Source organism: Galeopterus variegatus, unplaced genomic scaffold (assembly GCF_000696425.1).
Source record: "Galeopterus variegatus unplaced genomic scaffold, G_variegatus-3.0.2 Scaffold3811, whole genome shotgun sequence".
Lineage (NCBI taxonomy): Eukaryota > Metazoa > Chordata > Mammalia > Dermoptera > Cynocephalidae > Galeopterus > Galeopterus variegatus.
In genome coordinates, this window is record NW_007729922.1 from 8633 (window position 1) to 26017 (window position 17385).

The 17385-nt window shown below is 45.7% G+C and overlaps 1 protein-coding gene and 1 pseudogene across 1 annotated transcript in view; one reads left to right on the forward strand and one right to left on the reverse strand.

The window, feature by feature from the left end:
• The first annotated feature begins 2916 nt into the window (after window positions 1-2916).
• Window positions 2917-17385, forward strand: part of DHX34 (DEAH (Asp-Glu-Ala-His) box polypeptide 34) — a 28902-nt gene continuing 14433 nt past the window's right edge. Inside the window, exons 1-6 of the mRNA XM_008586036.1 lie at window positions 2917-3909; window positions 6108-6419; window positions 7804-8058; window positions 9159-9261; window positions 12530-12747; window positions 15198-15372. Coding sequence (XP_008584258.1) covers window positions 3205-3909; window positions 6108-6419; window positions 7804-8058; window positions 9159-9261; window positions 12530-12747; window positions 15198-15372 — 1768 coding nt within the window. The 5' untranslated portion in view covers window positions 2917-3204. The remainder of the gene's footprint in view (window positions 3910-6107; window positions 6420-7803; window positions 8059-9158; window positions 9262-12529; window positions 12748-15197; window positions 15373-17385) is intronic.
• Window positions 9269-12507, reverse strand: LOC103601613 (annotated as a pseudogene).

A 17385-nucleotide genomic window follows, 5' to 3' on the forward strand; every position in this document is an offset into this window, starting at 1 on the left:
GGTCGCTCCATGAACTCAGGAGGTGGAGGAAAACGTAGAAAAATTAGAGGGGGCGGTAGGGAGCAGAAATAGACTGAAGAGGGGAACGGTTTAAGTGGAGGAACAAGACACTGAATCATGAGGAGAGACCGGTAGATATGGAAAGATGGAGACTGAAATAGGGAGAACCCGACGAAAACTGGAGACGATGGAGAAGGGAGGAAATGGATTCTAAATCCCTAGGTTTTAATTCCTCATTTGCCTTTTATTCCTTCCTTCTCTGTGGCTGAGTAAAATAGGGGGTGATAATAGCACTTTCTTAGGGTTGTGAGAAAAGTGTGTGTATGTGTGCATATATATGTGATTTAGAATATGTATATGTGATAATAAAAGTAAGCAGTAAGTGTTAACTACTGTTAAAGTTTCGGACAATTGGGAGACAAAGTATGAGATGGAGAAATGGAAAGGACGAGAAGGTGATGAAGAGTGAACCCTGGTGGGAGGCAAAAATGGAGAACCAGAAAAAAAGATTCAAACAGAAAATGAGATAGATGGAGAAAGTCAAGTGGGGAACTGAATAGGGATGGAGAAAGAGACAGTTGGATTACAGAGAAAATCAGAGTAAAAAACAGAAACATGAAGAGAGATGTGATCAGACTAGGAAAGGGAAGAGAGATGAGGGTGGTGAGCAAGATAGACTGGAAAAGAGACTGAGGCCTAAAGATGGTGAGAGGAAAACAGAGACCAACTAAAGGCCATGAGCCTAGGAGAAATAGGCCAAGAGACCGGGAGATGGCTAGAAACACAGGTGTAGGGAAACTTCAAGATCCAGACAATCTAGACGCCTAAGAGAGTAGACCAGTAGACTGTTTGAGGGCTTGGGGATGCTCTCAGTTGGGCCCAGCATACGTAGTTTATATCCTGAGAGGACTGCTTTCCTTTTCCTTACCCTGTTGCTTTTCTGAGAAACTCTGGCTCAGTATCACAGTCGCCATCCAAGGCCTTCTCATCTTCCCTCAAAACAGGAATTTTATATATATGTGTGGTTTTTTTTTGGCGGTTGGCTGGTATGGGAAATAATTTATTCTGAAGGAGCCCTAGCATCACTCAGGCCACGTGTTCAGCAAGAAGTGATGCACACTCCCCACAGGCTGTTGTTGCTGTGGGAAACAACTCTACCAGTTCACAAGTTCTTTTCACTGGGAGTCCGTATCTGGCTCTAACTCCCAGAGTTGGCCTGAGTTTTTTCCCCTGGGACTGCAGAGGTCAGTCTCTGAAATCTGTTCCATGATGGCTCTTGAGAGGTCGAAGGCAGAGCACGTGAAAGCATTGCTAATGCACTGTAATGAAGGTGATTTGTGGCCTTTTTACTCTAATTTTTTCCAGGTTGTTTGACCCTGGTTCTCACTGTTTTCCTCGTGTTGGTCATCTCTGTCATTGTGGGGGAAAAGCACTGAACTTGAATACCAGTTACTACTTAGCTTCTCTGTATCAGGGTAGGTGATAAACATTGCAATGTTTTGGGATGGATATTGTCCCCATATTATAGATGAAGAAAACCGCCTCAAAGTTGTTAATTTGCTGATGGTCACACACCTAGTAAATGATAAAGTTGAGATTCAAACCCAGATCTGACTGACTCCAAAGCCTTTACCAAGGAAGGCTCTGAACACTTTTAAGACTATGAACTCCTTTAAAAATCTGAATGATGAACTTCCCTCCAAGAAATTGCACATATGAGGGTATGCTCTTTATTAGGACATTTTCAGCCCACAGTCAAAAACCCAGCTTTAAGCAAAAATGGCGTTTTCTTGTGTAGTGGAGAAGTGGAGGGTTGAAGGGAACTAAGCCTCAAGCACTAAATGATGTTGCCAAGCTCCTCCTCTCCTTTCACCTCCATTTCTCCTCTCTCCCTGTAGTTGCACAGTGACCATTCTTGTTCATGGCTGTGTGTCTATATGCAGACTTTCCTCTAGGATAGATTTCTAGGAAAGACTATCATGTCCCAGGCCTACTGCAAATAGCTCCAGGTTTATATCAAGCTTGCTTAGTCATAGTAGATAAAATGAGAGCTTTTCTCTTAGTAACCAAGTGTAAATTCCAGAGAAGGGCTGTGGTTAGCCCTGCTTGGGTCTTGTTATCTACTCCTCAGTCCAATTGCCTAGGTTAAAGGGGGAGTAGAATGCCATGATTGGCCAGGCTTTTGTCACTTGCCTAACCAATAAGGGTTCTCTGATTTAAAGGATGTCAGAACCCTGTGGGATTGAGGAAGGGACTGTTCTCCAAAGGGGGGTTGATACTGTTATCAGAGAGAGGGGAAAGGAATGTGTCATGTAGGCAAATATAATACATACATAACACATGAATTTTTTTTCCCCTCAGCTGGCCGGTGCAGGGATCAAACCCAATACCTTGGTGTTATTAGTGCTACGCTCTAACCAACTAGGCTAACTGGCCAGCCCAGCACTTGGAAAATTTTACGTTTAATTTAAAAGGGTTTCTGGTGTCCTGAAGCTCAGCGGACCCCCAATTAAGAACCCTTGCCTTATTCTTTTCATTATATCACAGCCCTCTCATGTTATTAGCTCTCACAACAAGGTTCTTGGCTGATCTCTGTTGATCAGCCATGTGACCTACATCTTTCCTTTAGGTCTAAGGTCAAATATCCACTCCTCTGGGATCCTTCCCTGACTTCTAAGCCTGGCCAGGCACCTCTTTGGGCTCCCGTGGCTCCCTGGGCATCTTTTATCACAACCCTAATCACTGGATTATCACAGTCTGGTGAAGCGTGTGTCTCTTATGTGACCATGGCTGTCTGTGAGGGCTCAGGTAGTCTTATACATGACCTCCTTTTCCTAGTCCAGTACTTGAGAAACAGCAGGCTTTTATTAAATGTTTCTAAAAATCAATGAATGTCTTCTATTTTCTTCCCCAAGCATTCAGGGCCTGAAAACCCAGGACGAACTTGTATCCATCTCAGAGATTCCTGCAGGAGTCATGAGGTGCCCTATGTGTCACCAACTCAACCACGTGCCTGGCCAATTATTTTGTCATTTGTGCTGGTCCTGTACCATGAACAAAGAGAAAAATTAGCTCTTTGAAGAGAAAGTGGTTCCTTATTGCAGGCACTGGTCTCTTACTGCTGGAGGTAGGAAATGGATGAGAATATTTGATCTGGGTGATCGGAACTGAGGCCAATTTTATGACAGCATTGTGATTAGCAACATGCCTTTTCCCAGAACAAGGGAGGGCAGGGATCACCGAGACCACCACCAAGCTCCCAGTGAGGAAGAGGTCCTGGAGAAATGGGACTGGAATTGTCCAGAGACCCGTCGTCTCTTGGAGGATGCCTTCTTCCGTGATGAGGATTATATCCGCCAAGGTTCTGAGGAATGCCAGAAGTTCTGGATCTTTTTTGAACGCCTGCAGAGATTCCAGAATCTCAAGACCTCCAGGAAGGAGGATAAAGACCCTGGGCATCCCAAGCACAGCATTCCAGCACTAGCCAACCTACCAAGTGCTTACGACCCTCGTTATCGCATCAACCTCTCTGTACTTGGCCCTGACACATGGAGCTCTCGAGGGATAGGCAGACGCTTGCCCATGGAGAGAATGTCTGAGTTCCGCAGAGCCATGTTGCACTACCTGGACTTTGGCCAGAAGCAGGCTTTTGGGCGGTTGGCCAAACTGCAGCGTGAGCGGGCAGCACTCCCCATTGCCCAGTATGGGAACCGCATCCTGCAGATGCTGAAGGATCACCAGGTGGTAGTGGTGGCTGGTGACACGGGCTGTGGCAAGTCCACTCAGGTGCCCCAGTACCTGCTGGCCGCTGGCTTCAGTCATGTGGCTTGCACTCAGCCTCGGCGAATTGCCTGCATCTCGCTGGCCAAGCGTGTTGGCTTTGAGAGCCTCAGTCAATATGGCTCCCAGGTGAGTGGCACATAACTGGTTTCCAAGTTTTCCAGTGTGACCCTGGAGAATAAGTTGCTTGTCCACGTGGCAGTGTCAGTAAAAGTTAAGCATATACCCTTTGACCCAGTGATGATTCTTCTAGAACTTTGGCACTGGCATTACTCAGTATAGCACTTTAACAGCAAAAAAATTGGAAATGTCCTCAATGCTCATCAATCTTTTCTGAGCAGCCATAAAAAGAATTATTAAGGACACTTCCTTAATAATTTCTAGGATTCTAATCCTGGCTCTACCACTTAAAAGTTTTTGTTGTTGTTGAAGTTATAATGCTCTAAGCACAGAAGAGTGCACACATACAATAAGTATATGGGCTCAGTGAGTTTTCACAAATTGAATACATTTATGTAACCAGCAACCAGATTAAAAAAAAAAAAGTCAAACATACCACACCCACAAACTCTCTTGTTTTCCTTTCTAGTTATTATCTTGAGCTTGAGGCCCCAAGGGTTATCACTATTCTTGGTAATAGCTGATTGTATTAGTGATAGGTTATCATCACACCTTAGTTAATGGTAGACTATCATAGATTATTTTTGCTCCTCTTTTTTTTTCTTACTTTTATAAATGGAATCTTGCATTCTCTTTTGTGGCTTTTGTTGCTCACCATTAGGTGTGTGAGATTCATCTGTAGTGAGTGTGTAGGTGTACCTCATTCATTCTCACTGCTGTACAGTATTTCATTATGAAGGTACCACAGTGCATTTATCTTTTCTGTTGATGCAAATTTGTGGGATTTCCAGTTTTAAGCTTTTGTGAATGGTGCTGCTATGAACATTGTAGACACGTCTTTTAGTGTCTTTTGGTATGTATTTCTATTGGGTATATATCTGGGAGTAGAATCATTAGATGTGCATGTATATTTAACTTTAGTAGATACTTCCAAACCATTCTGCAAATAGTCGTACTGGTTTATACTCCTACCAGCAGTATGTTCCACATTGTCACCAATACCTGGTACAGTTAGTCTTTTTCATTTTAGCTTTTCTGGTGGATGTGTAGTGCTATCACACTTGCATTTGCATTGGGTTTCAATTTGCAGTTCCCTGATGACAAAGGACCTTTTCACATATTTATCGGCCATTTGGAGATCCTCTTTTGTGAAACGGCTGTTCACATCTTTTTCCCATTTGTCTTTTACATTTTTCTTGATTTGTAGCTCTTCAAAGATTCTAGATATGGGTCCTTTGTAGGATTTGTATACTGCAAATCTTGTCTCCTCTGCTGTGAGTTGTCTTTCATTCTCTTAATGATGTCTTTTGATATGGTGTCTTCTCATGTTAGTATAATCCAGTTTGTCATTTTCTTTTTATGGTTAGCACGTGACACACTGGAGAGTGCACTGCTTGGGAGCGCGGGGTGGCGCTCCCGCCGAGGGTTCGGATCCCATGTGGAGACCGGTTCCCGCTCACTGGCTGAGTGCGGTGCGGTCGCAACACCGAGGGTTGCGATCCCGTTGCTGGTCCCCGGTATGGGCGCGACACCGAGGGTTGCGATCCCGTTACCGGTCAGTAAAAAAGACAAAAAAAGGAAAAAAAAAAAAAATAGAAATCTACTTTAAGGTCATGAAGATGTTCTACTATGTTTTTTCCTAAAAACTTGTACCTTTAAAACTGTAATTCATTCGGAATTGATTGTGTGTGTGTATGGTGTGAAATAGGGTTAAGATACATTTCCTCTCAATACCTCTTTTTAGCTCTGTTACCTTGGATGAGTGACTTCAGTTTCCTTATTGGTGAGATGGGGATAATAATAGTTCTTACATTGTGTGGTGGTTTTGAGGATGAAGTGAATTGATATTCATAAAGCATTTAGAGTAGTTTCTGGCATATAGTAAGGACTCAAACAACAGTTAATTATTACTATTATAGTTAACTGATATCACATACCAGGCACTGTGTCAGATACTTTATGTGCATTATCACCTGAAATTTTCACAACATGTGGGAGAAAAAATTATGACTTTAAGCGATGGCATGGCTTGCCCAAGGTCAACAGCACTAAATGGCAGAGGTGAGATTCAAACCCAAGTCTGTTGGATTCCAGAGTCTGATGCATAGGCATGGCATTTGCTCAGATTTTCAATTTTGGCAAGGTGGGGGGCTGGTGGCCAGGCCCAGGGTCCTCTCTTGACCACACCTTCCTCCCTCCCACCCCAGGTTGGCTACCAGATCCGCTTTGAGAGCACACGCTCAGCAGCCACTAAGATTGTGTTCCTGACAGTGGGGCTGCTCCTACGGCAAATCCAGCGGGAGCCCACTCTGCCTCAGTATGAAGTCCTGATCGTGGATGAAGTCCATGAGCGGCACCTCCACAATGACTTCCTCCTGGGCGTCCTCCGGCGCCTGCTGCCCAAGCGGCCTGACCTGAAGGTCATCCTCATGTCGGCCACCATCAACATCTCACTCTTCTCCAGCTACTTCGGTAATGCCCCTGTGGTGCAGGTGCCAGGGAGGCTATTTCCCATCACAGTGAGTACTTCCCCCTTCTGCCACATCCCCAGACCTCCCGTCTAGTCTCTGGCCATAAAAGGCCCCGTGGACATGTCTCTTCTCTCTGCTGCTCTATTTCCCATCTCTTCAGTTAAGGACATTCTCTCTCTTTTTTAAGCTGCTGTTTTCTGAGAATTTACAGTGTGCTGGTTGAGTGCTAAGTGCATGTTGGAGTAAGAGGTAGACTGCTGTAACAGAGAGACCCAAAATTATAAAGGCTCAAATAAGGTAGAAGTTTCTTTCTCTTATAAGACAGTCTGGCCGGTCCAGGTTGGGGGCAGCTCTGTTCCCTGTGGTCATTCAGGGATGTAGCCTCCTTTCTTATTGCTCTACCATCTCATAGGGCAGGATTTCTCTAAGTCAGCAATACTGACATTTTGTGCTGGATAATTCTTTGTGGTGGGGGCTGTCCTGTATGTTGTAGGATATTTAGCAGCATCCGTGGCCTCTACCCCCTAGATGCTAGTAGCATTCTCCTCTCCCAACTGTGACAACCAAAAATCTCTCCAGATGTTGCCACATGTCCCCTGGGGGACAAAACCACCCCCGATTGAGCACCACTGTCCTAGAGTTGTTTTTGTCTGTAGAGTCAAAGCTTCATTGTCCCTTGTGGTTTCTGGTTCTAAATGTTCATGAATCTGTGTTCCAAGCAGTCATAAAAAAAAGAATGAGGGGCCGGCCCAGTGGCGCACTGGAGAGTGCGCCGCGTGGGAGTGTGGCAGCGCTCCCGCCAAGGGTTCGGATCCCATGTGGAGACCGGTTCCCGCTCACTGGCTGAGCGCGGTGCGGGCGCAACACCGAGGGTTGCGATCCCGTTACCGGTCAGTAAAAAAGACAAAAAGGTAAAAAAAAAAAAAAGAATGAGGATGCTTCCTAAGAAATGCTTTTTAAAGTTTAATCCTGATTCTGCCATTTAGAATTTTTTTTCTTGTTTAAGTTATCGTACTCTAAATACAAAGAATACATATATCTTACGTGTATAGCTCAAGCAATTTTCACAAATTAAGTACATTTATGTAGGGCTGGCCAGCTAGCTCAGTTGGTTAGAGCAAGGTGTCATGACACCAAGGTCAAGGGTGTGGATTCCTCTACTGGCCAGCCACCAAAAAACCAAAAAACAAAGAATACATTTATGTAGCCAGCCCCCAGATTTAAAAAATTAAACGTTACTACCACCCTGGAAGCCTTCCAGTTACCTTGCTACTTTGTCTTTTTATTACATCCTCCAAAAATTACTCAATTTGAGTGTGCTGCCTGCTTCCTGACTGACCCTTGTCTTCTCCATCAGCTTGTGATCTCCCCACTCTGTTGCTCTGAGCTAGAGTGACAGGGTGTGCTCCTGCCGGGGGCTGTCTTGTCACAGGTTGTATACCAGCCACAGGAAGTGGAGCCAACAACATCCAAGTCGGAAAAGTTGGACCCGCAGCCTTTTCTGAGGGTGCTGGAGGCCATTGACAACAAGTATCCTCCTGAGGAGCGGGGTGACGTCTTGGTCTTCCTCAGTGGCATGGCAGAGATCAGCACCGTGCTTGAGGCTGCCCAGACCTATGCCAGCCACACCCAGCGCTGGGTGGTGCTGCCGCTGCACAGCGCCCTCTCTGTGGCCGACCAGGACAAGGTATCACACAAAGCCAGGCAGAGTGGGGCAGGTCTGTGCAGGCCAGGAAGGAGAAGGAGGTCAGGGTAGCTACATGCAGGACTGATCTGACTCCACAAACACAGAGATGTGTGTTACACTTATGTAAAGGTGCATAGCCACCTAGCGGCAGGGCCAGGCTGTGAACTTGAGGAGTTTGGCCCTGAGCCCAGGCTCTTAATCACAGGTCGGCAAACTTTCTGTGAAGGGCAGGAGAGTAAATATTTTCAGCTTGGAGGACCACGGGCTCTCTGTCATAGCTGCTTAGCTCTACCCCTGTGGTGTGAAAACAGCCAGAAACTAAACGGGTGAGGTAGTGTTCCTGTAATGCTTTATTTACAAAAACAGGTGGCAGGCTGGATTTGGTCCACAGGCCGTAGTTGTTGACCTCTGCTCCTAACAATTATCTCTTAGAGGTAAGGGGTTTGGGCAAAGGGCCTGTGGGGAAAGAAATATGGAGCAACTGGGAAACAGCATGCATGCAGTGTGGCTGGCGTCCAGACTGTGAAGGGGAAGGCAGGAGAGATGAGACTGGAGCGGTGGGTGGGGCTAGACCACAAGGGACCTTGAAGACCCTTTGTGGTGCCAGGGCTTTGTCCTGAAGGCTCTGGGGAGCCATGGGAGGGTTCTGAGCAAGGCAGTGGGCAGTGCCAGTTTGTTCTTTAGGAGATCCCTTTGGCTGCTGTAGGAGGGATGGATTAGGGGCTGTGAGACCAGAAGCTAGAGAACAGAGAACAGAGGGGAAGCTGGAGCAGGATCTGAGTGGGAAAGGAGAGGCCTGGAACAAGGCAGGGGCTGGAGGTGTGGGGAGGAGGGAAGGAATTCAGGAAATGTTCAGGATGTTCAGGTGTGGCAGAGGGGCTGAGGGAGATAGGGGACTCAGGACAGCCCAGGTGATGTGGTGGGTGGTGAGCCATCTCTGCAGTGCAGACTCTGGAGGAGGAGAGGGTTCAGTGGAAGATGCTGAAGCCGTTTTAGACACTCAGGTGTGGGGTGCCCATGGGACATCCAGAAGGCCACTGGACACATAGGTCAGTCTGGGCTGAGTTAGTCCCTGATGCCACCTCCTCCGTTTTACCTAGGTATTTGATGTGCCACCCCCCGGAGTCCGGAAATGTATCCTCTCCACCAACATTGCTGAGACCTCAGTCACTATTGATGGGATCCGCTTTGTAGTAGATTCTGGTAAGGGCTAGGTCCAGCCACCACCCCCCACACCAAGGACCTAGAAAGAAATGTGGGGTCCAGAGATGTGCAGATGTAGCCAGGGAGCTTTAGACAGAAGCAGGAAGTAGGTGGCATTTGGGGCTGGGGAGCAGTGGCAACATCTTAATTTTTCTCAAACAGTCCAAGCTTTTCTGCCCCAGGGCCTTTGCACTTGCTGTTCTCTCTGCTGAGTGCTGTCTTTCTCCAGATATCTGCAAGCCTCATTCCCTCACTTTATTTCGGGGCCTACATAAATATCTCTCCATCAGAGAGGCCCACATTGTCCCTTCTGTATAAGTGACATACCCCTTCCCCTTCCACTGTTGCTTCCCAAATGAGTGGGAATGAATTATATTTTATATCTGTTGCTCTATTTGTTTTATTTTATGTCTTCCCTTCTAGTAAGTTTGCTGGAAAGTCAGCATGGCATAGTGGTTAGGAAATGCTGAAACCAGCCTGGGTGTGTTCACTGCTGGCTGTGTGACTGGAGTCTTGTCACCAACGCTTTATGTGTCTGCTTATCTGTAAAATGGCAATAATAACAGCACCTCCCTCAGGTTACAAGGATTAAGTGAGTTAATATATTTGGGTGTTTAGGACAGCATCTGGCACAGAGTGAATGCTCAATAAATATTAGCAGTTACATTATTGTATTGACTCTGGGATGCCATCGATGGTAAAACATTCAATAATTTCATGTACCATTAAGAAAATTTTTTATCAGCATAGAAACTTATTTGAATTCAAAATAATATGGCTATATTTAAAATAATGTAATAATTATCTAAAGCAAATTTCATCATTGGTTCTGAAACAGGCCTAAAGGTATCATTCTTTTAAAGTAAAAAATTGCAGTAAGAATGTACAAGGAAACAAAAAAATATAAAAACAAGTCTGCTGTGTATGGGTGGTTTTAACAAAAGGGACACACTACAGTATTGTAACGGAGTCCACGTTATAAAACACGCAGCACCAAGTCCTCTCGCTTTATCAACTCCCCGGAAAATAAGTCAGTTACCACCACTTGGTTAACAGGACAAATTTCCTGAGGGATATGGGTAGTAATTTATTTCCATTCTCTAACTCCTCTCCTCACACCGATTTCTTTTCTTTCCTTTAAGATGAGTTTCATCCTGTTGACAAAATACTTGGTTTTATTTGTGAAATGGAGTAAATAATATCCTGACTGAAGTATTTGATGATTTAGTTGAAGATGCTCAGGGATCAAATTTTTTGAAAAGTCAATTCAGCTAGTTAGCAGAGACCATCAGTGGCTTACAGAAAAAAAAATTTCAGAAATATATGTTTGCTAAACAGATGAAAAGAATAAGCAGTTAAAAATAGGTGCAAAACCCTAGGGATTATTGTGACCTAGACGATCAAAAGCAGACAAGAGACCTGTGATTAAATCCATTTACTTGTAGAGTGAGGTAGTAGGAAGCTCCAAAATAGAATTTGGTTCCCAACAGTGTCCATGGCCAAAGGGCACAGTCACAAGGTCTCCTTCTCTTGTGGAAACTGGAACAGAGAAGTCTTTCGTTGAGTGGCCCTTTTTTTAAAAAAAAGATGACCGGTAAGGTGATCTTAACCCTTGACTTGGTGTTGTCAGCACCATGCTCTCCCAAGTGAGCTAACCGGCCATCCCTATATAGGGATCTGAACCCGTGGCCTTGGTGTTATCAGCACCACACTCTCCCAAGTGAGCCACGGGCTGGCCCTTGAGTGGCCCTTTGCACATATCATCCTGTATATCTGATGGGCCAGACTGCCCAGAAGGATTGGGCTCTTTGTGTGGGTAGCAGAATCTTGTGCCAATCCCACATTTCTAGCCATGAGTATTGTTCCAAATCCACCTGATGATTATTAGCCTAGAGAATTACATCTATCACCCCAGGTACAAGATTATAAGTGTCACTTGACCAAAACTGTCCTTAGCTTATATATAAGATTTTAGCCAATAGTTTTGTGTCAAGCCATAATCTGATTCCAAGATTCATAGCTTCTGCTGTTCCAATCATACTAACAGCTAACAGCATGTTGTTGCAGATTTCTGCAGTCTGCCCAGTCCCAGCAGCTCCACAATACACCACATTGGAGCCCATGCACCCTGACAACAACTGTTGGGCAGCAGCAAATTCATCTTTGATTCCTCCCATCATACACGTGAGGTTTTCAGACTGAGCAGCTCCTATACCACCAGAAACAGGGACATATTTGAAAATGCTCCTATTTTCTCAACTTCTTTGGCCGGTTCTTTTGAAACTATAGTATCAATAGGACTGGAATCTATTAATAATGAGCCTTTCTTCCCTTTTTTTTTAGAATTCCATTTGCTCCAGAACAAGCTTCTATGGTGTTGATATTGGTGGGCAGCATTGTTAATAATTTTGTCAGCTTTTTTTGGCTACATCTGCTGGGGAAGACAATTTCACCTGCATCTTGAAACTCTTTGCACACATCAGGGATGCATCATAAATAGTAGATAGCCATGTTTCATGAAATTTTTTGCCCATTCCCCATTCATTGGACTGGGCAATTGAATTTCCCAGTCCAGTGAATCCATCCAGCGTCTTAGAAGCCATTGATCTGCAGCACACCTCTACAAAGCTGGTGGCTGCTGGCTGCTGCTGGTGGCTCCAGTATAGGAGGCGGAAGGTGGACCCTTGGAGCCATAAGGAAGCCGCCCTGCTGCCCCTACCCCACCTCCCCTTGCTGACTGCTGCCACCTCCTGGCTGGCCCACTGACTGCGAGTGTGCACAGTGGAGTGGGTGGGTGTGCCAAAATTTTTTTAAAGGCTGTCAGTTAAACATTGACATGCCATTGATTTTTAAGGAGTCCTATTTTCAGAGACAATAAAATATGAAAAATGTTGGTCTTATGATGGATGGAATATGGCATTCTGTTCAGTCTTTTGAGACCTAGGCCTTTGGTTTATTTATGAGTGTATCCTTACCACCTAGTACAGTGCCTGACACATAGTAGGTGCTTTAATAAAGATATGTTGGGTGACTGAACCTCTGAAGGAGCAAAGACTTAAGAAAATAATGAAAAGATGTGTGAATGAAGAAACAAAAGAATAAATGAATAAAATGGGTCCAGAATAAGCTCTTGGTTAGGATTAATGGAATGAAGGTGTAAGTGAGGGTGTCAGTGAATGAGTGGATACAACACCAGGTATGTGGATGTTTGCACATGGCTGCTACACACAGATACCCTGCCTTCATTGCTCCCCTTCTCTCCACCCAGGGAAGGTGAAGGAGATGAGCTATGACCCACAAGCCAAACTTCAGCGGCTGCAGGAGTTCTGGATCAGTCAGGCCAGCGCAGAGCAGCGTAAGGGCCGTGCAGGCCGCACAGGCCCTGGAGTCTGCTTTCGTCTCTATGCTGAATCAGACTATGATGCCTTCGCCCCCTACCCTGTCCCAGAAATTCAAAGGGTGGCCCTGGATGCATTGGTATTGCAGGTGAGACTTGGGCAGGGAAGGGACTATATACTGATTCCTGGTGCCAGGGAAGACGCTGGGAGGCATTTAGATAGGACTATTCCCAGGGATTTAGGACCAATTAGGGCAGGGCTGGCCAAATGTCAAAACCCATGTTGAGGGCTGGCTGGTTAGCTCAGTTGGTTAGAGCGTGGTGCTATACCAGCCAGTTGCCAAAGTAAAATAAACAAAACAAAAAACCCATGTTGAGGGAAGAATTGTTTCTCAAATCTGTAGGGTCAAGGGACGAACCCTGTGACTCAATCAGAATTCTTTCAGCTGTTGTAACAGGAAACGGAACAGAAAGTGGCTTTTAAAACCAGGGTTTCTCAATATATTTTGTGATTCTTATTTCATTAGTTATTAGCTTAGGTTAGGCTACTCTGACAAATAGATCCAATCACCAAACGGCTAACATAACAGAATTTTAATTCTCAGGTTGGTAGGCAGTTTCCTTATTCAGGGACCCAGGCACCTTCCCTCTTATGGCTCCATCATCTTCCTGGGGCCTTCTCAGCATCTGCTTGTAGCCAGCTGAGGGGGCTGAGTGGGACAGCGTGAAGATGAGTGCAGGAGTCAGGCCTGTAAGTGGTGCATTTGCCTTCCACTCACCTTCCCTGGTTGCAGCTCAGCCTCATGGCCACTCCTAACTGAGGGAGGCATGGCAGTGTAGTCTCCATGATCAGTGGGGAACAGCTGATGGTGTCTGCCACAGGCTCGCACGCACGTGAGTGTGAGGGTAGCACGGTCCAGCACCTTCCCTGCAAGTGGTGCGTGCTGATATTTTCTATTCTGTTTGATTTCATTTTTTAAAGAAATACTGGTTGTGACCACGACTTGGATTCTGTGACCCACTAGTGACTCATAGCCTACCATTTAAAAAAACACTGACTTGAGTAATACAGAAAATGTGTTTCACATAACAGGAAGCCAAGCCCCAAAGTAGGGAGGTTCCAGATTTGTTCTTGTAAGTGGATCAGTGATGTTATAAAAGACTTAGGTTCTTTCCATCTTTCCAACCTCAGTCAATCAGCAGCTTTCCTAATGATGATGATGATGATGATGATGATAAGAAAACACTTATCTAGTGCTTCCTATGGGCCAAGCACTGTTCTAAGTGTTTTATGTATATAACTGTTTTGATCCTCACAAAAACTATTCAGTAGGTAATCTTATTCTAATTTATGGATGAGGAAAAGGATGTACAGAAAGGTAAAGCAGCTTGCCCCAGATCACACAGCCGGCAAGCGGCAGAGTCAGGATTCCATGTGAGAGCTTCAAAGCCTTCTTCATGAATGTCAGTTCACTCTGGCAGCCGTGGGCATCACCTCTTCTTTCTTTACCCTCTAGAGGCAGAAACAAAGTACTGCCCTTTTTTGTGGGTCTAATTTTTTAAGGTCATGGGAACCATTTTCCAAAGCCCCCAAGCCAGTCTCCTGTCCTATGTGTTAGCAGAACCAGATCACGTGTGTCCTCCCTATGACCACTAATTGTCCAGGGGAGTGGCATTGCCTAACTAGATCAAAGCAGTGATTCTCAGCCCTAACTGCATGTTGGAATCATCTGGAAAGCTTTAAAAAAAAAAAAAAATCTATGCCCTGCCCCCCACTGAGAGCTTCTAGTTTATAAATATTTAATGAGTATTTGGTGATCTCTCAGACAACATCAAGGCTCAGATAGCAGGGAGCAAGGTGAAACAGCTGGTCGCTAGGTGGACAGCCAGAACTTCTAGTGCCTTCAGATCAGAGCCAGGTGAGCAGGCTCTCTGAGCTTTCTTCTCACTCTGTCATGGTCATATGAGATGCTATGCAAGCCTGGGAAGGGTGCCCACTGCCCACCCGGCTGTTGAATTAATTGGGATTCTTTTGATTGAAAATGAGAGAAATACAACTCAAACTATCATAGGCAGAAAAGGGGATTTTATCAATTTGTGTATCCATTGGCAGGGAGGGACTGTGCACTTGTCTAGCGTAGGAGCAATCTAAGGATTTCTCCATCTGCTGTGGGTAAGCTAATTTCTAGGCAGTGTTAAAAATAACCATAGCAGTTCTGGGCTTCCATTGTGGCCACTCACAAACCAAGAGGATGCTGGAACTTCTCTCTCTCAGTTTGCCAAGTCTCAGGGAAGGATTCTAATTGGCCTAGCTCATGTCATGTGCTCATTCCTTAGGCAGTTGCTATGACTGGGGGCTGAGGAACATTGGTCCAGCTTGATCAGATACTCCTCCACAGTCAGGGTCTGGGAGAAGATGGACTGGGCAGACAGAGACAGAGATAGACGATTGCCCCCCTCCTCTACCTCTGTACAATGGACCTTGACATTGGGAGTTTTAAAGTACCGTGATTTTGTGATCCCCAACCATCCCCACATCCAGTGCTCCACAGTGGCTCATGTGTTCCCTGATCCTGGGAAGGTTTGGTTCTCATTCCAGATGAAGAGCATGAGTGTGGGAGATCCCCGAACCTTCCCCTTCATTGAGCCCCCACCACCAGCCAGCCTGGAAACTGCCATCCTCTACCTCCGGGACCAGGGGGCCCTGGACAACTCAGAGGCTCTCACCCCCATCGGGTCCCTGCTGGCCCAGCTGCCCGTGGATGTCGTGATTGGTGAGGACCCCCCTCTGGGCGATCACACAGGACACCCAGAGCTAGTGCAGGGCACTGCTCACTCTCTTGAGTGATGCGAAGGCAAGTCTGTTCCTTCCCTGGACCCAGTTCATTCATTCACAAGTCCTCTGTGCCAGGTACTGGGGATACAGCAGTGGACAAACAGATATAAATCTCTGCCCTTGGGAGCTGACGTTCTAGTGGGGAAGACCAGCAATAAATCAGGAAAATAAGTACAATACATGGTAGATCATATAGTGCTAAGTGTTTTGGAGAAAAGATAAAAGCAAGAGAGGGTGCATAGGAAGTGTTGGGGTGGTTGGGCAATTGCCATTTATGATACAGACCTCAGGCAGGCTTCATCGGGCAGGTAACATTGGTGCAGAGAAATGGAGATGAGGGGTGGGAGCCCTCAAATAGGTAGGTACCTCAAATGCTTGCCAATAGAAATATAAAAATGTAATGTAAGCCGCATATGTAATTTAAAACTTTCTAGTAACTATGTTAAAAAATTAAAAGAAATAGGTGTAATTAATTGTGATAATGTATCTTATTTAACTAAATATATCCAAAACATTATAGTTTCAATGTATAATCAACATAAAAAATTATTGTGGTATTTTATATTATTTTTTCATACAAGTCTTGGAAGTCTGGTGTGTGTGAGGTACTCCAAAAAGTTCATGGGAAGATTTGTATTATCTTTCACTTCTGTTTTTCCATGAAAGTTTTGAAGTACCTTTGTATTTTATACTCACAGCATATCTCAATTTCAACTAGCCACATTTCAAGGGCTCAGTAGCCACATGTAGCCAGTGGCTGCTGTATTGAACGGTGCAGATGTAGTAGAAGGGCACTCCGGGCAAAGAAAATAGTTAGTATAAAAGCCCTGTGGTGTGTGAGGGGAACACTAAGAAGGCCAGTATGGCTTGAGCGGAGAAAGTAGGAAGTGTTACCCGACAGTCCCATCATTCGTTTATTCATTTGTTAAACATTTTTTGAGTACCTGCTCAGTGAAGAAAACAAAACTCCTGCCCTTGTGGAGCTCACATGTAATGGGAGAGACAGTGAACAAGATAAGTGAGTCAAACGTATGTCATGTCAGCTGGTGATCCATGCTGAGGGGAAAGCAAAGCAGGAAGCAGGGATGGAGGTAGGGGGACCGGGAGCAATATTAAATGGCAGTCAGGGCCTCCTCACTGAGACAATGACGTCTGAACAGAGGCCTGAGGAGTGAAGGGGAGCCTGGATCAGGTGAGGAGCTTTGAACTGGAAGGGAGACTGAAGTGTTTAAGTGGAACTGAGTTTTGTGTGCCTGAAGGTGGCCAGAAAATGAAGGAATCGGCTTGACAATTTGTTAAGGGCCAGGAAAGGCCAGGTCCACAGAGCCCAATGGAAGCCACACCATTTCCAGTTCCTGGCCCTCCTGTTCAGGTCTTCAGTGACCAGTCACAGATGGATGTGGTGCTCCTTGTCCCCACAGTGTGTGTAACGAGGAATGGGGGGGCGTTTATCCTGAGGGATTCAGGGCCAGTAGACCCTCTGGTCCTGTTGTCCTCGCCACTGACCTGTGACACACCATTAGTGTCTTAGGTTGCTTACTTGAGACTTCAGATGCCACCACTAGATATTAGGCGTGGCTGGAGGTATCTGGCTTGCAAGGCTGCTTCAGAGAACATGATGTGGAGCACCCTGATTTCGAATGAGTGACATAAAAGGCAAGCTCTCCCACTCGGATACCCCAGCATTTGGTGTGTTTATGGGGTACCCGAGACCCCCTGAATGCAGGAATCCTGGGTTTTCCATAGCTCAGACCCATCCCCCTCTCTCCTGTACACAGCCTGGCCCTGGCTGTGCCCTCGCACCCCTCTCTTGCAGTCATCAGGATATCATGACTCAGTTGCCACTTCCTCTTGCTCATTCTTTTTTTTTTTTTTTTGTCTTTTTTCCGTGTCCGGCAACGGATCTCAACCCTCAGTGTCGCCCCCGTACCGGACCGGGACCGGCAACGGG